Consider the following 24,961-nt stretch of genomic DNA (forward strand, 5'->3'; position numbering starts at 1 on the left):
ACAAAAATACCTGTTCATTCACAGCACAGTTGGAGGAAGCCAGGATCCCCCTAACCACGCTGCACATGCCATTAGTAGGTTCAGCTGTAACTACGGCCCTGTCCCTCTCTTCCACACATAAATGTCACACACACACACATGGCAGCTCAGTGACCAGCCCTTGGGCACACAGACCCAGGACCAGTGGGTTTCAGCCTGGAAAGAGCTTTCTCAAACACCTGGCTGAAACAGTGTCACACTGACACCACCATCCCTGCTGGCAACCGCCACTCTCACACACGCATGCTGGGATAACACAGAGCCCGAGCAGGGTACAATTTATTGCACCACTCACTCAGAACAGACTGGTGATTAAGCACGGTGATAAGCTGCACAGGGCACCATTTTCATCTGCCCAACAGATACGTATCAGCTACTTATTAATCATGATAAAAAGAACACAAAACCTCCCATGGCACAGGACTTCAGTTGTGCCACAGAAAAACAGCAAAGTGTGTTTTATGTTTGCAGCTTTATTACAGTACAAAAGGTTAAAGGCAAAGCTAGAAAAATGAACCAATTTGTACACGCTTGCTGAATGCTTTTAAGACAAGATACGGCAGTAAAGCTTTTATTGCTAAGAAGAACAAGTGAAAGGCTTTAAAGTTCATATGGCATTCAATTTTTGTTCATAAGTAACACAAATTTAAAGCAGCTTTTCAGTCGTTAAAGCTTTCTTGCCTTTCTGGAATGCTGAAAAGAAAGATGACCTGAGGACAGTGTCTGCTCTCGAGACAGAGCAGACTTATGCTCTGCGTAAGTTGCAGAAATGGGCCACCAAGGAATGTCTAAACAAAACCCAACTGCCTGGCTCTGAAATCTGGCTAACACACAAATCTGGCACAGCACCCATGGAGCCAGCACTCCCTGCAAGGTGCCAAAGCAAGGTCACCCAAAGGCCTGCCAGCTGTCCCTGTGCTTGGGGGCTGCAGCAGAGGGGCACCGTGCACTTGCCCCAGGCTGAGCCACGGAGCCAAGCCCAGGCATCTTGTATGTCCTGTGCCAGCTACTGGACTGTACCTTCTTCTGGACGGGTGGGACTACAGGCAGTGGGAAACTGAACGCTTCAGGGATTGCCAGGGATCAGGGATGTCCCTGGAACATAACAGACTGGGCTGGCCATGCTTCAGGAGGTACCGCTGGTGCAGCCACTGCAGCCTGTGCAGCTGTACAGGGACCCTGCAGTCACAGCTGCTCCTGGAGGAAGGGTTGCCCTAGTCCTCAGGGATAGGGGTGTTGCAGTTCCCGTGGTAAATTTTGACCTCACCGTCGCACCGAAAGTACTGATCAAACACATCGCTGTACCCGTGGTCCTTCCACCACGTGCAAAGCTGACGGTTCCATGTGCAGTCGAGCACGTGGAACAGTTCTGGATGCTCCATCCCCACCATGGTGAAGAAATCCTGGTCCCCAAGGTGACCCTTGAAGTGGTATTTCTCTGTGAGCTTCTGCACCATGCCAGGTTCCAGCAGCTGGTTGTAGAGCTTGGAGCGCCTCATGGCTTCCAGGTTGAGGAGCAGCACACCACTGTTGAAGCCAGGCAGCCCGTCAGGAGGGGGCTCCCCCACCCTGGTCTGGGGGTTCTCGCGGCGGTACTGCCAGAACGTGTGCCTGGGGACAGAGGGGAGGTCTTTAGTAGGGAGGTCATTAGAGCGGAGTCAGTGAGCACAGCTGAAGAGCAGCCACCACCAAAAGTCTGGGCAGGCTGGAAATGAGCCCCCCCCGCCCAGTGTGGTCCCTTGTGGCTGCTGCTCTCTGCCTTCCTGCATGAGATATTGTCCAGACCTCAAATTGTTCTTCCTGCTCTCTCCTAAAGCCTCTTTTGTGTGCATCAGCATCCTATGCTGAGTGAACTCGGGACACGGAATGGTGTGGCTGCTCACATGGCTGTGCATGGAGAGGAAATCACATCCTTCTTTCTTAGGTCAAATGACCACATGTGCTCCACTGCTGCTCAGCACCAGTTTTCACAGCCCCCAGCCCCTCCTGGGCCACAGCCCTCTGGGATGCACACTGCAAATGCATGGCAAGGGAGGTGATCCCTGGTCCTGGCATTCTGCTGCAACACCAGGTGTTCGAGCGAGCTGCACTCAGGTCAGCTCTGTTTGCAGGACAGTCTCAGGCACTGATGTGCAAGCTGCAAATCTTATCAGCACTTTTTGTTTCTCTCCAGAGCCCTGGTAAAAATATTGAACAAAAGTGGGCAGAGTACAACAAAAAGAAGCCAACGGTGTCAGGAGAGCTGTTCTCACCTCACCTACAGCACCTGCAGCCATGTTCTCCTCGTAGCCCTGCTGCCCAACAACCTGGCAATGCTCTGGTTGGTGGAGTGTGACTGCAGCCCCACGCCCTGCCTGAGGACATCCATGTGGCTTCACAAATGTCACAGCAGAGCCGGTCCCTTTGCGTTGCTCACTAGCAAGATCAGCAGATGGGAAACGTCAGGAACAGAGTTAAACCTGACACTGAGCCAGGGGTTTTTGGTGTCTCTTAAGTATGCATACAGTGCACATTTTCCACATTATCTGGTCTTATATATTGAGGTTCAGCCTCCTGGAGACAGTCGTCCTTATCTCTGTCACCCATCAACAGTGGCTGAGCAGGCTGCGACTGTTGCTGCACAGGGAGGTGAGGAAGGGGAAGGCCTCGCCTTGCTCTGGCACTCACTGTCTTGCCACAGCGTCAGCCGCAGCCCCTCCACATGAGCTCTGTGTGCAGTGCAGAAACCGCTCCCTACCGCTTCACACGGCAAGGAGCCATTAAAGCATCCCTCCAGCTCCAGGAAGGAACTGCAGGACGGGAGCTCCCTGCGGAACGAGCTCAGCGCCTTCTTGTTCCTGCCAAAAATGGTCTTGGAGGCCCAAGCTAACATCGTTCCCATGGAGACCTTCAAAGCAGCATCCCAAAGCGGCCAGCAGCTTCGTTCTTCCCAGCAGCACGCTTTGAAGGCGGCAGAGCGCGGCCCCATGAGCGGCCCAGCCCGACTGCCCGGCTTCCTGCAGGGACATTGTTTGCGCCACGTACAACGCAGGGCTTTGCGAGCGGCGATAGCGTGGGCTCCGCTCAATCAAAGGCTCTGCTCAGGACAAACGTGGAGCAAACCCAGCCGCAGTGGTGTGGGGATGGTGAGCTCGGCCCAGACCATGTGCCAGTATCGCCATGCTGAGCTGTGGCTGGGGACAAGCTGCATCCACCTGGCAGCGCTGTGCTTTGGAGGGCAACAGCTGGGCCAGAAGGGTCAGGGAGCCCAGGGACCACAGGGGAACGGGATTGTTGGGACCGCTGCCGGGCAGGCAGCACGGCTCTGGGACACCCAAATGCCGCTCAGCTGCCCAGCCTCGCTGCTGGCAGAGCAGCACACGGCAGCAAGGCGGGCAGCCTCCGCTCCGTAACAGCCTAACACCAACTGCAGGTAGTGGAGCCATGGCATCACTGTTGTTATTTGATTATAGGGAAACTCTGGATCAAAACTGGGCCTGGGTTTGGGGCCGTGCAATAAGGTTTGCAGTAGAAATATTTCTTCTTCAAAACGAGATACTCAATGGCAACATTTCGTTAGCTCAATAAGCACTGCCTTCAGCTTCTGCAGCCCTGGAAAGGCTCAGATGCAGCAGCTCTGGCAGGCATGATCTCCACTAGCTAATTTCCAGCTGCCACAGAGAACAGAGTGCTGCGAGTTTAGGAACACACAGAATTAATCTAAGAGAGTGATTCAATTGGGAAAAAATCAGACTACCTCAGTAAGCAGCACAAATACGTCTTTGGCTCCTTCCACAGCCCCGGGGCAGTGAGCACACCCCACCATATACAAGCTGTTCCCACTTGCAGGAATTGAATCCATCCCATGCTGTTACCCAAGCAGCTTCTGCTGGAGTTGTATCCGCCCCACAAATCACTGCCATTCAGAAGGTCTGCTGTCCCCGAGCAGCATCCTCTGTTGAAAGCCAGGCAGAGAGCTCTTCTCTCACTCTGGCTTTAACGCCTTAGGCAAAGCTACACCACCTCGCTATGAAGCTGTCAGGGAGAAACACTGCTGAGAATACAAAGAATACATCAAGCATGTCTGATACCTCTCTGAATTTGCCAGAGACCAAAGCCTCCATACACCTACACAGAAAACAAGAATTTGATGGTATGTGGTTGGATTCAGTACCTAAGGGTTTAATATGCTTCCAAGCTTGGAAGCGGAACTAATTCAGCTGTAAGAAGATGCAAGGAAATCAGCTTCTGGGACACCTGAAGAGCCCTGCTGGGTACTCCTGCACTGGAAAAAATTTAAATCAAAACTTTTCTTGTACTGAGCTGTGCTCAGCTCTAACGCTCCGGGAATCCCAGGGCTGTGCAGAGAGCAAACAAGCAAACCTCCTCTGGCCTCTCCCTGGGTGCCCAGGGTCTGGAGCCTTGATCAGGTGTCACCATGGGGGCTGGAAGGCAGCAGTGCACAGGTGAGTGATCCTGGTGGAAAGTTCTATTAATGATGTCTGTGTACACAGTTTTAATTTCCTGAGAAATAAAGGCAGGAGAACCAGAGCTGTAACATGCCATTTCTTCCTTACCATCTTCCATTCAGATGCTTCAGATTCAGAACTCTGAAATTTCTCATTTCATTCAGGGTGTTTCCACCATTCCCTTTCATCTGATTCAGGATGGAATGGGTTTTTGAAAGTGCCAATTTCCCCTGGAAGGAAGGCTCAGCTTTGAACAGCTGTCTCCAGGCCTCCTGGGGAGAGGGAGCAGAGCACTTGCTGTGGGCTCACTGCTTCACTGGGAGAGCGCAGGCAGCATCCAGATCTGAAGGGGAGAGAGGGGCTCTGCCACTGCAGAGAGCAGCTATGTCCTGCAAAGGTGACTTGTGGACACTCCTGGGAAAAGGAAGCAAGACCTCTAGATGCAGCATTAGAGGGAGTCTCAGTGTGCAGAAGCAAGACCCAGCCTTGCACTCACGAGCTGCTCAGATCCAGGCTGGAGTGCTGTACAGAGGACTTGAGTGCAGTCCCAGGCTCTGAGCAGAGCTTGGCTCAAGCTCATCTCTGCATATTCTGCTCTCTCTCCTTACCCTCAGTAATTCCCTGAAAGTAATTGTCAGCCCCAAAACACGATGAAAGTGACTGGCAGAGTGCTGTGCAGAGCCCCAGAAGGAGGTGCCTTTCCAGCTCCAGAGCACTGGAACAGATCATTTGCTGTGCCTTCTCAATTCCAAAAACACACACTGTCCAAGCTGTTGCCAGGCTGCCAGCAAAGGGACAAAATTACACCCTCTGCAAGTTGTTGGCTGTAATAGGGAAAAGGAGAGAGCTGTGGCCCCTAGCACCACCCTGCTGCAAACTGCAGCTTCCCAGCCCAGAGCATGAACAGATCTGTATCAAATGACTCAAGTTTTGAGCAACATCATTCCCCAGTGGATTACCCCGTGATGGCTAATCCAGGTAACAACGCGGGGAGAGGAGACGGACAAACAAGCAGCAATTGTTCCAGTGCTTCCTCCAGGCCTCAGCCAGGCTGACACAAAAGCTGTGCTCTGCCTCCCAGCACGCAGGCAGCACGGCACGATGCGATGGGGAGCACGGGGCCCCTGGGAAGCGGGGATGCAGGATGCGAGGAGCACAGCACGGCTCTGACAGACACTGCCTGCAGCATCATGCTGTCCTTCCCTGTGCTGGGGCCAAGGGAGAGAAAGGTGTTCCGGCAGGGCTGCTGTCAGCATTCCTTCAGCCTGAATTCACTCAGCTTTTGTCCTTCCAAGGATGGCTTTCCGTTGTCTTCTCCAGGGACCGGGGTAGAGAAGAACAAGGTTGAAAAATGCCTCCACCCACCTGGAAGTGGATCGTGAGATCATAACTTTCCATTAAGGAACCAGGCCTCAGACTGCCACATCCAGCCCCAGCTCCCACAGCAGGGCAGCAGCCTGGGCACAGGTCAGGACGTTCCTTTGGGCACAGGGCTCGGGCAGCACCTGTTCTGTGCAAAGAACCCCCGTGAGAAAGGGGCTGCTTCTGCCGTCCCCTGCGGGCACTGCTGGCTGCTACAACCTGTCCTCTGCTGGCATTGGAGGCCACCTGTGATTTTCCTTGGGCTGTACTCTGCATAATGTTCCCTGTGGGAAATGAGTCTGCAGGTGCTTTTCAATGGGGAAAACACACATGGAAACTTCTGGAAAAAAATGCATTAGCAGGTGCTCTGCAACAATAGGACAAGCTGTGTAAAACACACAGTTCCCCTGACACACAGGAAAGGCAGCTGGTAGCACATCATGAGGCCCATGTGGCGGGATGGTGCCTGCCCAGGGCAGGGCTGGCACTGCAGCAGGACGGATGGTGCATGAGGGACGGGACTCACAGGGCTGCTCTGTGGGAAGACCCCAATCCAGCACAAGGCCAAAGCAGAGTTGGGGCCATCAGTGAGCACAAAGCTACCCATGGTGCTGGTGTTGGAGCTCCACGTGCCCACCCAGCTGCAGCACTGCCGGCTTTGGCCGTTTGTTGCTTCTGCCCCCTGCAGAGCTGCCTCCAGCTAAGGCAGGAAGGCAGCCCAGAGACCCCAGCCACCGTGGGGATGAAAAGCAGCAGGAAGCAGCTTCCTGGTGGAGGGGAGGAAAAAGGAAGAGAAGGCATTTCAGGCTTTTGTTAACCACTGGGCTGACCGTGGCCCTTTCAGAAAAATCCTTCTAAACGTGACCCTGTGCCCCTGACACAGACACAGTGCGGGGCTGTGGCCGCCAGCGTCCATCTGCAGCCCGATGCCCTGGGCTGCACGGAGGGGCTGTGCTTTGAGGCGCTTTTTATAAACAGAGCCTGCATGTGCTAGGAAACATCTGGAGAGCAGCACTTCCAAGCATTCAAACACGGGGCCCAGATAAAAAACACTTCCACCAGGACTTCCCCTGCTGGCCCAGCACATGCTCCTGCAGCCCAGCCCCCTGTGCAGACAGCCTCCCCTGCCACCAGCCCTGACAAGGCAGCCTCCAAAACAACGTCACAAAGAAGTAGACACTGCCATGGCCCAGCCTGGGGGCCCGAGGCACTGGCTTCTTCGGTTATGGGAATGCTGTGAAGTGACTAAAAGCCTCCTGACCAAATGTGAGGAGGTTTCATCTGCATCAAGCATGGCTGCAGCAGCCACCCACAGCATGCTATGCTGCAAGACAGGGCCCAGTTTCTGTCCTCAAGGTAGCAGCAGAGCTGGTGCAAGCTCACCAAAGCCACGGGGCACCGGAACAGACCCTGCCCCCAGGGGCTCTGCACCATGCTGTGGGAAGGCTCTTCCCTGGCTCACACAGCCCACAGACAGTGTCTGACTGTACTCAAGGGAGATGCTCATGGAGCTGCAACCCTGCCAAACCAGCTGAAAAAACAAGTGTGAAATCTTGCTACTTCTAACTGTGCAAAACACTGCAAGAGTAAGAGGTCAAGCCTTCCTAAAGGAGCCCAGTTTTTGCCAGTTCAGCTGCAAACTGGGTGACACCGTGTATAAATGGCAATGCTGTTTGAGTAGAGCCAGCCCTTTGAACACTATTTGTTCCTGAGCAGACAGATGTGCCTTTAACTCATCACCACTTCTGCACAGAATTGCCATCTCCCTTCTGGTTGGTGGTGCTGCTGTCCCTACTGCCAATCAGAGGCAGCTTTCCCAAAACATCCTCCACAAGAAGCAAATGTGGCCAAGAAGCCTCTCTGTGACCTCCTCCTGCTCTTTGCTGCATAGAGAAGCCCCACAGCCCCTCCTGCACCAAAGGATGTTCCCCTTCCCTTTGGGGCATCGCCAGCACAAGCAGTCCTGCTGGAGAAGATTTTGTAACAAAGTGCCCTTTGTTGCTAATTGCTGATTTCCCATGTGCAAATGCTAAACCTTTTAAGGAGCTGAGGAGACAGGTTCAGTACCAGCCTGGTGCAGAGCGCCTTAGCTAAAGCTGAGCAGCTTGTGTAACAAGGAAATCCCAGCTTCACTGCCATGCAACACAGCTCATGCAGGGATGTGCCACAGGGTCCAGCACTTGGGGTACTGCCTGGGTTCTCCCAGCCCTCCGTCCAATCCAGGCCTCTCCATCACCTGGAAACACTGACAAAATTAAGGACTAAGTCCCTCAATGAGACTCCAGTAATTTCCTGATAAATCTCTCATGTAGCACACAAATGATGTCTGTACAGCAGTGGCCTCTATCAGAATGCAGTCAGCATGCCGAGCGTTTGCAAGGCTGTACTTGGAGCAGGAAATCAATGCTGGGTGATTACATTCCCACATGGACTCAGCAGTCTGAAAATGGCCTTGCTTAAACGGCTGATTAGTAACAACTTGCAAACATGGGTCATTATTTGGTGATTAATAGAGGCAAGTGCAATGCTTCTTGCTACCAACATGTGAAGCACATGCTGCCCTGCTTGGAGGACTGCTGACCAGAAACAGCCCACTGCAGCCTGCCTGCATGGAGAGGGGCTGCCTCTGAGCCCCGGGGAGCAGCGGGCACTGAGGAACCCTCGAGAGGACACTGCCAAGCAGACTGCCTGGAGCTGGCCCATGCACCATTCCAGAAACATCTCAGCTATGCAGCAGAGCCTCTCAATTTCCTGCTTTTTGTTTGTTTGTTCCTCTATCAAAGAGCTTCAGTTCCTTGGAAATTCCTTCTCCACCAAGCACCGGTTAGGAGCCTGTAGATGCGACCTGGCACCAGGCCCTGGCAGCCAGAACAGCCACATCTGCTTCACCATCTGCTGAGACCCTGCAGGTATCACAGCCCTGCTCCCTGCAAAGCCTCTCTTGGGGTGCACAGAGTCACAGATATCTGTACCATGCAAACCTGCTCTGCTACACTCCACTATGGAAAGAAATGCCTGTGCTTGCAGCAAATAACAGAGCTGCCCTCAGCCAATCACCTTGGAGCTCCAAACAGTGCCCTGCTCCCTTCCAAATACTCAGCACAGGACTGAGCTGCACCCAAAAACCCGATTCATACCACCTGGCACCAACAGATGCCCATGGAAGAAACGGGCAGCATGGGGATGTCTCTCTGCTGGATGGTGGCAGCTGCTGCACCTAAAAAGAAGAGCTGGAAGGCTGAAGGAGCGTGGAGCTGCAGGGACACTCCGGGAAAGTCTGAGACCATTTTTGAAGGTCCGATGGCAAGTGCAGGAAGCTCCTGCAGCAGGAGACTTTGTCCCCAGAAGGAGCAAAGTTGCTCCCACCCTGGCTAAGGGAGTACAAGCAATCACTGCAGACCATGATGGGGGGTGGCCCTTCCTTGCCCTTCCTGATCCCTCCTCAGCCAAGTGCTCCTGCAGGTGGGCACTTCCGTGGGAAGGGACAGATGCCAGTGGTGTGATACTTACCTCTAGACTCTGAACCTGAGACATTCAGGAGCAGAAACTGAGAAACTCAGGAGCTGAAGACAAGTACAGGAAAAGTAACCAATATGTGCTCACCTGACACTCTGGTCTTGTGTGTGATGACCAACAGAAAATCCTACAGCAAAACCACAACAAAATTCTCAGCCAGGGAAGAATGAGAAGCCCCAGCCTTGGAGAATCCCAGCTGCCTTACCCACACACACAAGTATTGTGATTGTTGAAAAAAAAAAGGTCTGTAACATCCAGTATCTCAAAAGAGACTATAATAGTGCTAATATTATTAATAGCACTCATGCTAATTGATGCACATTTGTGGTTGTTAGATCTTGCCAAATTTATTCACTGTTTATAAGTGACACTGCAAGTTCAGTTGGCAGTGGGAGTAAGTGAAACGGGTGCTACATATTCATGATGTGCACAGATGTACGCAATGAAAACCTCTGCCTTCTTGGATTTCACATATCAGAAAGTAATGCTGAATTCCTTAAATCAATTCTGCTGCCAATTCCTTACAGGTTCTGCCTGTTCTGTAATTTTGGCTTTTTCTTGGTAGTAATTGCCAAAGAATTCCTAGAATCGTTTCCTCCTCACATCAAGCAGCAGCACTTGCTACAGATAGTTCAATCCTCTAAATGGTTTACAACCCAAAGTGCAGCAGGTTCTTGGCTCTGCCTCCCAGCTGAGCTGCTGGCAGCACAGGCGTCACTGTGCCTGGCAGAACACAGAAAGGCAAACTGCTGCCATCTCCAACAGGACTGAGAAAGGCAGAGCTCCCCGCTCCCCAGGGGAAAAGCAGCTGGAAAAGGGCAAAGCCTCCAGTTTGGGGCAGCCTGCCTGTATGAGGGGCCCGTGGAGTCAGGAGAGAAGGCAGGCAGAAGGAGCTGCCCTCTGGAGATGATTATTTCCTTACTCAGAAGGCTTGATCCCAAGCAACACTCCTGCACTCTGCTACAACCCCCCTCTGGCTTTACTTGGTGACTGTTTTCATGCAGCTGTGAAGCCCTACATATCACAAACACCACCACCACTCTAATTGACACGTAGGGAATTCAGCAGCTCCACCTTGCTGGCAGCTGTCAACTCTGCTTTTTCTTTTCAAATCCAGAGAGAGGGTACAGGATGTACTGTCTCAGCACAGACATCTATCAGCCCAGTTTGACTGCAGGACCAGCATTAGACTGCTCACAGCCCAGGCTAACTCTTTTTCTCAAAACATTTGACAAACTGACTTAATCCAGCTGTCGCTAAGCTTCTAGTAAACATTAAACACCAGAGGTGACAGGCTCCGAGGTAATGGATGTCTGAGGGCTATTTTACCCCTCGTGGCTTTTGGCTGAGCCCTGGTTACCTTCTTGGTTATTCGTGTGGCTGTAAGTCCACCTGGCTTGCAGGAGTGACAGGCTTCCCCTCTCTCCAGCAGCAGAAGGGGCTGCAGGAAGGGCAGTATGGTCTGTGACCCTGGTAGGTGCAAGCACATGCAGAAGAGCACAACCAAGACCTGTGAGGCTGAGCACACAACGCAGCTACAGCAGCTCCCACATGACCACAGTAAGAAAAAACAAAGAAAAAACACTTCTCACCCCTTTGACTCCTATGAAAAAACACCCTATTTGCTCTCCCCAGGTTTTAGGCAGAAGCAAAGACAAATGGCCTTGCAGCTATAAAAGGATTCAAGTGTCAGTCCTTTGTAGTCAGTAGGTGTCCTTTGATGTAGACATTCTTTCCTGCAAGAAGAACTTCTTTAATTTCCAGCACTGCTGATTTCCAAGATGCCTTCGTCTTTAATGTCTTTTTGTTACCAGGGCCAGCAGTGATAACTTCACCAAGGAGGAGAAATGGAGACAGCAGTGACCTCTCCAGCCCCAGTCCCTTGGACTTGGGAAGATCTGAGACCTCTAAAGAGGCATCAGAACCCAGTACTCCCTTCTAAGCTACGCCAAGTGGGGGCCTCAGCATCTCGGCTACTGGGGCATTTGCAGCACCAGCTCAAGGAGACAAGCCCTGCCCTGCCCTGCCGACCCTACCACCTTCTCAGGAGTCTCAGGTGTGCTGCCAGGCTGCTCTTCAGATCACAAATACATCCAGTACATGTCCTGGGAACAGTGACTTGCTTGTCCATTTGACAACCTGCTGGCATATGCATATGCAACATCTGCCTGCATGTTCCTTAGCAGAGCTGCCAGCACCAGAGCACAAGAGAGTCTGGGCTTCAAAATTTGTTCAGAATCTGGCATTGAAGCCCCAGCACAACATAAATATTTAAGAAGAGCATCTTCACCTGCCCTTTGCAGTCTGGTAAGCAGGTCACTGCCAGCATGCTTCAGTAGCTGAAATGCTGCAGGGGACAACAGGATTTTAAATTAAGATTATGACTGTGCAGAAGCACTTCCTTGCACAGAAAGCCTTTTGGATTAGACAAACATCAGATGCAGATTTTAATCTTTCCATCAAAACCTCCCTCACTGAAGCATGAGGTCCCAGTCCTGGCCAAGGCAGGCACAAGAGCAGATGTCTGTTAGTGCTGTGAAGAGGTTTTGTCTGCATCCTGAGAGGGAGTAGGAGCTTGCAGACAAGAGCCTAGAATACCACACCACCACACTCGATGTGCTATGCTCCTTTGGAGCAGGGCACAATTGCAGGTACTCAGCCCTTTGCAGGCTGAAGCACTGCCTCTGCAACAACTAAATCCTAGCACGTGCATTGCAGGAGGGCCAGGAGATCTCTTTGCTCACAGAAACAGATTTGTCCAAGACAAACAGCACCCGGGCATTGTTTCAGCATGAGTCAACTGAATGGAAACACTCCAGTGCCATCCTGTTTTGCTGTCTGGAGGTTTCCCCTACCTCCAGGATGTGCTGGCGGGCTCTGGGACATTTCCTATCTGCTGTTCTCTTGCTGCCCTGTTTCCTGTAAGCATTTGCATCCCGTGCTGCGTGGAGCCGTATCCTAGAAGCAAAGCACTGTGCAGTCCCAGCCACTGCCTGGAAAGCACAGCCTGCACTGGCAGCAGGCAGGCAGCTGGATGGAACAGAACTGCTTCTCAGAAGGTGCTGTATCATTAAAAAAAATGCCTCGAACATATAACAAGCATTAAGACTGAGCACCAACCGGTGAACCAACTGATCGCCATCCATCTTCCTATCACCACGTAAGGCAGGGGTAGAAGGCACACAGACCTTTCACAGGCAGCAACTGGCTCCCCAGGCCTGGAGCTCTCAGTCCAGTGCTCGTCAGGAGCAACAGTTCAGAAAAGCTCTGAGCTCCTGCATAGGCAGGGGAAGGCGGCACACAGGCAGAGCTGGGTGCACAGAAAGTTGCATAAGTGGGGAGGGAAAGACAAGACGGTCCCACGGACTCCCAGCTGCCCCGCAGCCCAGCAGGGCTCCCCCCCATCCTGGCTGATGCTCCCAGCCTGCATGGTAAATCACAGGGCTGGAGCTGGCACCTCTGCTTCACACCTAGGGCACATTTTTATCTTGCTAGAAGTGTAAAAACAACAGAGTTTTACAGAGACACTCATGCCTTGTCAGCTCGCTTTGCTTTCTGGAAGCTGCTGGAAGAAGGAGGTGTGAGCCCCCAGTGCAGAGGACCTGTGGGGGGAGGCTCGCCCCTCCCAGGGTGACCTACTGACACGAAATACCAGGGACTTGTTTGCACATGGAGAACAAAACAGCACAAGGAAAACACAACATAGCCCAAACTGACCCAGAACATCAAAACTGCGCCAACAGAATGTTCATCCCCAGAACATAGCCTGGGAGGGCTGTTGTTCCTGGGCTCATTTGTACCCCCTGCTTGCAGCAGGGGTTGGGGAGCATGGGGTCAGCTCAGGTCAGGTATTTGCTAACAACACGGCTCAGCCCTGCCTTGTCTGTGCTGTGCTGCAGACCTCCCCCTCAGCCGAGCACCCTGCAGCTTAACTCGGCACCCCCAGGGTTACCCTTTGTACATCCCAGGAGCTGGCCACCATCCCCGCTCAATAACATACAGCAATAACACAAGACTGATCTGTACACAGGCAGAAATGTGGAGCAATAACACCTCAAACTAATTGCAGGCAAACAGATGCTTACTTTACCCCGCTTGCTTAACTCCTACAAGCTATGCTGCTAACAAAAAGGACCTGCCCTGTTGGGCAAGGCAGGCTTAAGCCCACAATCCAACACAGCTCCACTGTAGTGCTCAGCTGTAGCTGTTCTCTGTATTCTACTTTAAGCTCTAACAATTGGATGTAATTAGCTGGGACTGGATTTACCATTCTGGGCACCAAAATCCTACCAGGGCACCCAAAGCGGATACAGGAGCCCTCTGTGCTTTGGGTGTGGTGTTGCACTGTGGAGCACTCAGCACCTGCAGTCCATTGGTTCTAGCTCAGTGCCAAGCCCACAAGCCAGGAGGAGCACAGAGATGTCTTCTTTCTGAAGTAGGAGCAACCAGAAATGCACTTGTGAGTATGCTGATCATTTGGCTGGGGCTTCTAGGAACTGACCGTTGGTGATGAACAGCTACATGGGACACCAGCAGCTGAGCAAGGCTCTCGGAATGGAGATGCTAGGATCAAACTCATATCCTAATAACAGCCTCCCACAGGGCCCCATTCAGGCCCCAGCCTCCCCCATTCTGTGCAGCTCAGTGCAGAGGGATGGCTTTCTGTTTTGCAAGCAGGCTGTCCCACACCAGGCCTACAGAGCACACTGCATCTTCTGCTAAATCACATTTGCTCCAAGCTCAGCCCCTGCCCAAGAGCGATGCTGGACATGTCTTACGAGGTTCACTTATTGATCTCATTACTGGGGCTTCCAGTAAGGAAAGAAAAGGCAGAGAGAGCTCTTAAGCTTTTTTATCTTTCTCTGAGAACATTTCCATTAGGATTAGCAAATCTAGCTGAGCCATCTCAGACGCTCAAACTCAGTTCAGCTGAAAAGTCATTAAGGCACCCTGAGTTCAAGATCTGACTCACTCTGGATTGAAATAAAACTGAGGTTCATCCTTGGAACAACACATGTTAAGTTAAATCAGCTTCTTTAAGTACCAGCCTAGAAATACCCAGAAGGAAAATATAACATAGCCCAAACTGACCCAGAACATCAAAACTGCACCAACAGAATGTTCAGCCCCAAAACACAGCCTGGGAGGGCTGCTGTTCCTGGGCTCATTTGTACCCTCTGCTTGCAGCAGGGGTTGGGGATCCCACTCAGCACAGCATCTGCTCAAATATGAACCTCTCTCCTGTCATACTCTCTCTAAGGACCAGAACATCCCATGATGTTTGAAGATGACTCCACATCCACCCACCCCTCTACCTCAGTCTGACTGTACTGCATGTGGCTCTGCGGGGACAAGTTGAGTGGCAGCAGGGGGGTTAATAAGAGGCACCACGCTGGGGCAGAAGGCTGTGCCTGACTTCTGCTGCAGATGTGCTCTGGCAGCGAAATGCAGTGTGAGCCATCAGGAGCCACACCAGCCCGTGCAGGGCACTGGAGCTCCCAGCAGCCCTAGGAGAGCCCCTTCACCTCTCACTGCCAACTATCTGTGCGTGAACAGAAAATCCCCCTCCAAAACTCCTAGTTGGGATTTTGTCTAGCGCACGTCTCACAACAAACACAGACAGCACTAAATAAACCCTCGAGCACAGCTGGAACAAATCCACTGTGAGCACGCTCAGAAAGCAGGCAGCCTGCCTCTGCCAGGCAGCTCTGGAGCTGTGCATGAACCATGGAGCAGCACCAGAACGCTGAAATAGCTGAGCCAGAATTGGCTGCTGCTTCTGAGAGGCTGAAGATCTCTTCTGGGAGTGATGAAGTCCTAAAGCCTCCTACAGCTCTGAGCAAAATCTCAACATTTGCACAGCACAACATGTGACTATTTACACGCTCACAAGCCCAGGTCACAAGATTATCCCCCCTAGGTTTCTCTGGGTGATCTTCAATAAAATGTGCACTTCAACTGAAAACAGAGTCAAACGCTGAAGGACCTACAGACCTACAGCTACAGCACTTGCTATCTCTCCATTCTGCTGGTCATTTTTGGCACTTCCCAGAAGATTTCTCACAGGTTGCTCAAAACATTGTTAAGGAGTTCATGATAGAAGAATGCAGGCTGCTCCACCTAAACCTCACACCAGAGGGATTCCCCAAATGCCAATTCAGGTATTTTGTGGAAAACATGTGTGGAAGTCTAAGAGTATGGCTGAAACTGGTGCTGGGTCTGCCTGCAACAAGAGGTGTCCCTGCTGCTTGGGCAGGGCAGCAGTACTCACAACCCAAACCTCTGACTCCAAACACACAGACTAATGTGCCAAGCTTCAGACAAAGCACCTGAACAGGAATGGCTGGCCAAACACACCTCTAACAGGTATGTGATGAATCTATTTATGGATTAGACACTTGTTATCAGGAACTTGGCTCTGAAAGCCTTGTGACAGTGTGGGAGAACAAGGAAATCACACCACACTGCACAATTTGTTCAGACTGGCCTGGAAGATTCAAATTAAATTCCCCTGCAGGGATTACAGCAGAAAGACTGTTTCTCCCCAGATTTTGTTCCAAAGACTGATCAGAGTTGAACAGAAAATGGAAAATGTGAAAGCCCCCCTCCCCACACTCGTGCCCTGGGCACACGGCTGTACCTGTACACTGGCTGCATTTCCCTGGCAATCCCAATGACAGCTCCTTCCTGGAAGTTGTCAAACTCCTCAAACAGGTCGCGGATGTTGGCCTTGTACTTCAGGTCCAAGTCTACCTGGATGATCTGTGTTATTTCTGAAAGCACAAAGAGGAAAAATGAGTAATGTGAGACAAAACCTTAACCAGCAATTACCAACGGTGGTGCAATGAACTGCACCCGATGAGGATTTGGTGAACTCAGCACCGACTCAGCTGATTTAGGGCAGCAACGATCCAGCCATAACCTCTAGATCTAGCTACCAACCTTCTGCCATGCCAAATTCTGATGGCATTTATTGCTTCGTAGCGTAGGTACGCCTTACTTCAGAAACACTTCTGGTGACCTTCTGCTTCTACCAACTCCTTCCTTTTTTCCAGAAAAGCAGCTTTCCACATGACTGAGAGAAGCAAGAGGTAACTTTAACAGTTACTGTCTCCTTTTGTAGAAGTGCTCCTGCAGACAGCCACACCACATCCCACGCACACCTTGCACTACAAACCCAATGAGTGTCTCCCAGCTCCAACCCACGCAGCCTCCCCAGCTCAAAGCATTGGAGTGATTCCCATGGCAGACAGCAACACTAAGTCAGAGAGCCTCAGTGCACCTCAGGGACACCTGCACAGTTAGCTCCTCTGGTTTGGCATGGGCATCCCCACAGGCACCACCCTTGTCAAAACTGTCTGCCCTTGAGTCTGGGTTTAAGGAACGGGCTGCAGCAGGCCACTTGAAATGCACCAAATGCAAAGGCTGTCAGAAGTCAGAGCCTTGGACAGGCTCCCCCAGCCCTGGGCAAAGCCATGGTCACTATTTGAGCCGCAGAGCTTAGCCCTGCCTGGAATCCCCAAGGGCAGCAGCAAGGTGTGCAGAGTAACGGGAGCAGGCTGCCAGGGCCACTGTGGTAGGTAACAGCACAGCTATTTCTGTGTTGTGACAGGAGAACCTTGGTCAGGATGCTCTGCACTCAGCACTAACTGGATTACAGCCTGTCAGCCTTTCTCAGCCCCACTTACCACGCAGAGGTGCCACGACAGCTTTCTGCAGGCCAGATGGGCCTTTCACCACTGTTTTCCTAGTAATCAGAAAATAAAGGCCTCATTCTTCTTCCTGCCAAGTACTTCCAGATAGGAGGATGTCACCCTGTGTGTCACCATGTCAAACGCCCTCCCCCCACCAGGCTTGTGGGTCTGCACCATCTGTGAGCATCCCCCAAGCCAGGGCAGCTGGTGCCCTGGGAAAGCAGGGCACAGACACCTCCACGATTCTCATGGCTCTGCCCATGCTGTAGCTTCACACCATGTGGTTCTTCACCCGCTGCCCTCCCTGTGTGGGGAACAGGCTGCCTGCTGTCACTGTGCTGCTGGCAGCACCATGAAATGGCTCTGTCTTCAACCTCCAAAGCAAATGTTGGGACTGGAGATCTGGAGACCATGAGAGCAACCAGGCATCCACTGCTATCTTCCAGCACAGGAATGTAACTCTTCCATCTCAAATGCATTCATCACTTCATGTTTGTGTTTCAGCCAAACACTGGGCTGTACAGCAGCTCTGAATTTTTTGCAAATCCTGCATTAATCCCAAGCTCTCAGCAATTGGCCATATCTAACACGCTGTCCGCGTTTAAGATGGAAAAAGCCCACGAGGTTAAGGAAGAAATATACTGCCTAGTCTGTGAAGTATCAAAGCAGAAATATAAATCAAGGAGAAACAGTATCTAAGCTACAATCCAGGCTGTATCTCAATTTTCTTTTCTAACCATTCATCATTTGCTATTTGCTGAAGGGGAAAGCCACACTCACTTCATCCCACAGAATGGCAATCCCCAGGCCTACCTCATGTTTACCACCACCATAATCCTCTGTTTGCAAAGATTTAAAACCCAGGCATAGTAATTCACCACAAGCTAAAGCAGGTCTCGACCCGAAAGCAATTTCCCTCAGCCTTCCTAACTGCCTTAGAAATTGCTAGCACAATTTGAGCAGATGAATAGGCAGAGCAGAGAATTTCTGAAACAGGGAACGAGATGTGGATCCCAAATACTCCAATCTAATTCCCTGGTAAAGCTTTTCCCGAGCTAAGCATGAACTTTCCGAGCAGTCCATAGCACAGCAGTGCAAAACCTCAAATCCATACCACCACTGCCCTCAAGTACATCCAGACCACGTCACAAAGCCACAGTCTGCAACTTGTTCTCATGTGAGGGGCAAAGACAGCACTGCTGGATGGAGCAGGAGCCCCCAGATCTCACCTCAAAGCTATCAAACCCGTGGCTCGAGACCAGGAGAAAGACATCTCCAGCACGGTATGGCACAAGCTCAGCCAGAACAGGGAGAGGAGCCGGAGATGTCCAAGCGCTGCAGGGCCGGGGGAATGCTCTGGGCACCGTTCCCAGCCCTGGCTGTGGCAGGAAGCGTTCCAGCACAGCTCACCCCAGTGCGCAGCAGCCTTCAGCTGGCTCATCGGGTTTCAATTAAACCAACCACAAGGCACGTCATCTGATTGTTCTCCAAAATTACAGATGAGCACTAACTGCAATTAATCACAACTGAGAATGAAAGCTAAGCTCGGGGGGAAACTCTCAGTCCCTGTCTCCACCATTTTCCCATCCCTGTCTGCTACAGCACCAGCACCCTGCTCTGGTCCGCATGCTGGGCTGGCAGAACCCTGCAGGGAAAAACTAACAAATTAGACAGAGAGCATAGAGTACTTTTCCTTCTTCTTTTTCTTTCTAACTTTTTTTTTTTTTTTTAAGCAAGCATTAACTGAGCATTAACTGCAACACTGAGACAAAGATGAACGTGGGCAACACTAACCACTGTGTTGCCAGATGCAGCTTGCACGAACAGATTCATGGCTGAGATGAGATCTCTGCGAGTGCTGTCTGTGACTGGCAAGGGGCCAGGCACTAATATTCATGATTTGTCACTGTGTTTTGTCCTTACACCAAGCACTTCACCCTGACTGCTACACGGGGGTGGAGGAATCACATGCTCTCCCTCTCTTTGGCACAAATTGCTTGGAGGGGTCCAGCTGGAAATGTGCAAAAACACTGACAGTGTTTTGCTCAGAAACGGAGTTTTCTAACTTTGCCACGATATATTTTACCCTCTGCTCCATTCAACTGTGACTCTTTCAGCCCCTCTGCATAAAGGGGAGTTAAGCCACTCAAAACAGAGATCTCCATTAGCAGAGACAGTTTTATGACACAGGCTGGCCCCAATTAAAGCTTGTAATATTTTACTGCAGCCTCCTAACAGTAGCCACAGAGAGCTGCAGCCTGCAGGCTTGCTCACACTCCCACCAAGCCATGGCCTTGCAGGCTGGGACGCATTGCCCTAGAGGACGGCTGCAGAGCTGACTCAGCACTGATGCCTGGCTTTGCCATGCCGACTGGAACCTTCCAGCTCAGAGCCTCTCTCCAGCTGCTGGAAGACTGGCTTAAGGAATGCCTGATCCCAGAGCAGGGCCTGCTGTACTGGAAGCTGCTGCTCTCCTGCTGTGCAGGAGTGAGAGCCAGCAGCAGTGCCCAAGACATCTCATACTGGAGCTCGGCTGCCAGAGGAGAGGGGGAATCAGTGCTATTCCAAAGCAGAAGAGATGCTGGTACAGAGCCTCTCTCATGTGTGTGCTCGTCTTTCCCCTGTGAGCCTCAGTCCAGCAAAGGGACACAGACAGAGGTCACTTCCAGGTGTGCTGGCATCCAGAGTGCTTCCCCAGGACCTGGCAGAGGGGTGCAGGCATGAGGACAAGTGCTGGGTGCGTACCCAGGGGCTGGGTGAGTTGCTCTGAGCAGTATCAGGAGCACCTCCGGCAGAAAGCAGCTTCTGGAACAAGTCTGATGCAATGCATCCCTCAAGTGCAAATCACTCTCCTCAAAAAAGGCAATTTACCTTGAGTAATTGAGTGAACGTGCCTGGCAGCTGAGGTGCACAGGAGGAGGAGCTGCTCTGGCTGATCTAGACAGAGCTTGAAGGATGCTCCTTGGCTGTGCCAGCCCAGCAACACACGCAGCACACGAGGGCAACGCACCCTCCCAAGCTGCCTGCCCAGCTTTGCACATAAGCCTGTGAGCCCCTTCCCTTGGCTGCTCTGGGAGCACACGCAGTGGGCAGGAAGCCTAATGGGACAGGAGCTCTGTTCAGCAGCACTTTGCTTTTTCCTGCTCCTGTGCCTCTGCTACCAGCATGTGCTGTCTGCCCAGCACTGCAGCATCCAGTCCAGTAGCAGGCAGCTACCATGGTCACTCCAAACTTTGTCCTCCACCCAAAAATAAAGAGATCTGGAACAAGAGCACACCACTCCTGCAATCACCTTAATCATGTCACTTTGCAAAAAGGGGAAATTAGTGAAAGGAACAACTCGTGTCAAGTAACAGATGATGGAGAGCTGCCACATCACAGCACAAAATCCAGCAGTGCTTTATGACAGCTTCAGATTAGAAGACACAAGAAGACTGAAGCAGCCTGGAGTTGGTGCTGCTCTTCAGCTACTGATGGTCTCTTAGCACAGTCCCAGCTCCCTTATTGCAATACAACATCCCACCAGGATGCAGGGGTGAATGCTCTCCACACTCCATTGCAGTAGTGTGCCTGAGCAGGACCATGTGGCTACAGAGTCTGTTTATCCTGAAAAATCTGTTTGGGACTGAGCCTTATTATTCACAACCCCAACTGCTCACAGACAAGACCATGGCTCCACCAGGCTGTGTATGATGACTACTAGTGATATACAAGCTCACAAGGGGATAATCCTCACTCTGTGCAGTGCTGGCTGCAAACAGCTCAGACTTCTCTGCAGTGGGAGCAGTGGCTGCAGCCAGTAGTGACACCACCCAGCCAAGGGACAGGAGTGTCCCCTGCTGGCTGCCCTGGTTCTCAGAGTAGGGGTCTGCAAATGCTGAACACACCGGGACAGATTCTTCTTCACTGTTTCCCACTGCTTTGACTTCGTCTCTGACTCTGCTGATGATTTTTGTCAGCCAGAAGTTACTCTCCTAACAGACAAAAGCTCGCTCTTCCTGTGCAGCTCAAGGCACACAGTTCCGCACACTACCTGCAGGCATTGCACTGTGCCTGCACACTTGGTTCAGATCCTGGCACGCTCAGATGCAAAGGCAAAGCTTGGCTCTGGATGGGTTGGATGAGCCTGTCAGCCAAGCAAAGCCAAACCTTGGGCTGAGCCTCAAATGAGTGCAAGCCTTGCCCAGGCTGGCTGCACACTTGAACGGCAAGGCCAGCTGCTGCCAAGAGCGTCCTGTCATAGCTGCTGCAGGGTACAAGGGCAATGCAGTGCCAAGCAGAGCCACAGTCAGCCAGATGCGGCCACGCACCGCTTGCTTACATAGCCATGCTCCACTCTGCCTGCCTTTTGTTAGAGGCTTCCTTTGTTTTGCTCACCCTGCACTCCCACCTTCTCCCCAGCAGCTTTCCCTCTTCTGTCACAGAGCCGTGAGCGCTTCCTGTTTTGTTGTGTGCTCCCCTCCAGGCCTTATTTTCTTGGCAGATGAAGTCTGCTCCTCCGCTTCCAGACTTCGTCACTGCTGCCGCCCCGCTGACCGCCACTGAGCCTCACCCTGGGGCAGGGGGTGAGGCTGGGGTGAGCGTATGTGTGTGGGTCGGGACCTGCTGCCGTCCCCATCACATCTGGGGTACGAGTGCACTGAGTGCTGCTCTGCAGCTCATCTCCCCAAGAAATAAACAGCCCAGAAAACTTGCTTCAGCGGGGCTGGCCAGCTTGGCTTCCGAACTTTTGGTTCAAGGCTGGCCCCCCAGCCATGCCAAGAGCAGGAGCACCTCTTCTCCTTGCAGCATCCTTCCAGTCTGCTCTGCCTGCCCTTTTCGTTGGGGCTGTGCCTCTCAGCAGCTTGGAAGCAGCTCCCAGCCACATCCCTGCCTCCCTGCTTGGCTCAAAGAGCAGCAGTAGGGTGAGGGGCAGACCTGCAGGTATGGAGCCAAGTGAGCAAGGCAAAGGAGGACGTTTCCAGGCAGGCAGAAGAGCCCCGGCTGGCTTACAGTGTCATTAAGCAGATTTCTCTAACACCTATTATGCACCCAGTGGAGCAGAACAGCAGCTCCTTCACAGCAATTTCTGCCTATCAGCTAATTAAAAAATTAGGCTGTCTGCCAGTGAGATGACAAACCCCTGCTACACAAATGGCAGCACTGGCATAGCTCAGCAGCTCAGCAGCTCCAGCCAGAAGCCCCAGTGCCAAGGCAGGTAGCAGCTTGGCTCAGCAACCTGCAGCACATTGTGGAAGTCCTGGGGCAGCACATACATGAGCTGAAGCGTTGGGTATAGCAGCAAGGACCCCAGCAGCATTGCTCCACTAGCCCAGCGCCTCCGTCCCTGCTCCTGCATCCTGCCTGGCTCCAACTCAAGGGACAGCATTTACGTCCCCCAGATCCACAGCAGAGCCAGGGGCACCCTGCAGCTCTCAGGGTGCAGCCATCACACTGCGTGCTGTGTATTTACTACACAGTGCCGCTGGAGGAGGAGCGTGAAGACATTTCTTGGAGCTGGAGTTAGAGCAGCAGGAAACCTTATAATCAGACAGAATAAGGTTTAATTCCAGGTTGCCATAGATTATAAAGCAGCGTGGATGGCAAGCTGTAAAGTAATGGGCGGGTGAGATGGAAAGGGAAACCAAAGAGATACAAAAAAATAGATGCAGTAAGATAAATGATCTCACATCTTAACGGTGGGGGGAAGGGGCTGTGGAGCCGCAGGTACTATCTGCTTCTCCTTGCAAAACCCTTAAAAGCTGAGGCAGAGCCACCAGAGAGATGTGAGGGCCAGCAGTGCCCTCTCCCCAGCTGGCCCAGCTCTGAGCAGGGCTGGGATTTCAGCACAGGGTGAGTCCCAGCAGCTCGCATGCTCTTTCCCTGCATAATCCTCTCTCAGACGGACGAGGAGGAAGCTTACAGCCCCCCCCATCACTCACCAAAACAGCTGCCCCAGCCAGGCCAACACAAGCCCCTGTCTCTCCGCAGGAGGTGAAATCACCACACACTCCTGGCCTGGCCTGACAGATCTAGGACAGCCCAAATAATGGATGCTGGCACTACAGCGAGGGGCAGCCGGTGGAAGTAACGAGAAGTGACACTCCCAGAGGGGCTGTGGTTGTGCTGGGCTGAGCGCGGATGGTGCTGCGGGACATGGGCACTGGGGCTGCCCTGCACCACTGTCCCAAAGCCACACCATCCCCAGGGCAGCCTCCCTGTGAGCAGCAGCACGCTGCCAGCATGGCTCCAGCAGCGCCAAGCACCCCATGACACTTGGAGCAGACGGGCCCTGCAGCCAGGTGCCTGTCCTGCAGGGTTAGCACTGCGTGCCTTTGCCACACTTAGGCCTCCAGCCCTTACCTGAGGAGGTCACTGGAGGTGTGCTGATGCCTGCACCCCAAATGCAACACACAAACAACTGCCAAATCGCAACAGGACTACCCCAATAGGAAACAGTGGCTGGCACTGCTGCCCTACTGCTTCTAAATCCATTTCTTCACTCTCTTTTCCTCACTAGCACTGTCACACACAAGTTCATGCAGAGACTGAAGGAATCTGACTCTTCCACACATGGCTAAGATGTGAAGCAGGGAGAGAGGCTGTGAGCACACCAGACACCATCAGCTCTCCCTCTGTCCTGGTATAAATTGAAACATTTTGCCAGAAAACAAACCTTTCTGCTACTGCAGCACCCCATGGGGACTGCAGTTTGGGAGCACAGGGCTGTGGAGCCACGGAGATGGCTCCAGCATAGACCAACACTTCCTATGCCTCTTACCAACATCTCCACTTCCAAAAAACATCGTCAGGCCCAGAGCATCTGGGATGCAGGCACTCCAATGCTGCTGCCTCACTGGATGCCCTGACACAGCGCAGCTCAGCAGAGATACCAGTTCTTCCAGTAGCAAAAGGCCAGTAGTGAAGTGCTCTGAAAACAGTGATTTATTAAAATGTAATAATCACTGAATTAGCAGGTGACTGGACGGCGTACAAGGCATTGCTGCACAGCTGACAGAAGGAAGAGGAGGAGTTCATGCTGCTGTCTGCCAGCCTCTACATTACAGACTTTTGATGCTTACCTCTGTGTGTGACACAGATTATCACTCCATAAAACTCCCTGCAAACAGGTGCTTGAGCAAGGAACCAGCACCTGCACGGAGTTATCTGCACTCCAGAGACAAAGAAAGACCTGCAGACCCACTTGGGCACTCCTGTATTGCAGCTGCAATTGCAAATCCTCACACATGCACAAATCTATGTTTCACAAAGGCAAAAAATACCTTTTACAAAGGTTTTTCGGGACGCTACATCCCTGCTTTCACACAACTGCATTAACAGAAGACAACTGTGTTTGCTATCCTATTGGAACATTCCCCATGGACCCTGTCCTCCATGGCTTGATGGAAAGGCTGCTCACATTGCCCACTGCCTCTCACTAACTGCAAGGAGTGCTCTGAGCACCTGGCCAGGCTTGTGCCTTACTCTGGGCACTGAAATGCTACCAGTGCAGCTACAGGATCCTCTTGCTGCCTGTCTTCCTGCAGGGGTTGCTGTCACTGCTGCCACCAGCTGATGCAGCACAGCTTGGTGCAGCGTTCACACCTTGCCCTTTGCCCTCCTCCCAACTCAGCTCTGTGGGAAAAGCACAAGCTGCAGCTCACAAAGGCTGTCGTGTCCACGCTGAGACTCCCAGAGCACTCACAAGGCAGACAGCAGTTTCGTGGGAGACTGTCCCCTCCATTGAGCTGCAGCCAGCAGCTGGAGCCTGTTCCAAGCCATACCAATTCCCAAACGATTTGTGGCTTTGTCATTAACAGGCAGTTTGGACAAACATCATTGCAATCTGGTCTGCGTTTAATAACCAGGATAACTGTAGATAATGAGCTGGAGAGATGATCTGCCCCAGAGTCCAAGCCCAGG

General features: G+C 52.2%; 1 protein-coding gene across 1 annotated transcript in view; it reads right to left on the minus strand.

The window, feature by feature from the left end:
* Positions 1 to 492: 492 nt before the first annotated feature.
* XXYLT1 (xyloside xylosyltransferase 1) overlaps positions 493 to 24,961 on the minus strand; it is a 35,814-nt gene continuing 11,345 nt past the window's right edge. The window contains exons 3-4 of the mRNA XM_042878155.1: positions 16,006 to 16,138; positions 493 to 1,650 (exon numbers count right to left, since the gene is read on the minus strand). Coding sequence (XP_042734089.1) covers positions 1,254 to 1,650; positions 16,006 to 16,138 — 530 coding nt within the window. The 3' untranslated portion in view covers positions 493 to 1,253. The remainder of the gene's footprint in view (positions 1,651 to 16,005; positions 16,139 to 24,961) is intronic.

The sequence above is a fragment of the Lagopus leucura genome, unplaced genomic scaffold, assembly GCF_019238085.1.
Source record: "Lagopus leucura isolate 7727_CA_CO unplaced genomic scaffold, USGS_WTPT01 Super-Scaffold_100021, whole genome shotgun sequence".
Taxonomy (NCBI): Eukaryota; Metazoa; Chordata; class Aves; order Galliformes; family Phasianidae; genus Lagopus; species Lagopus leucura.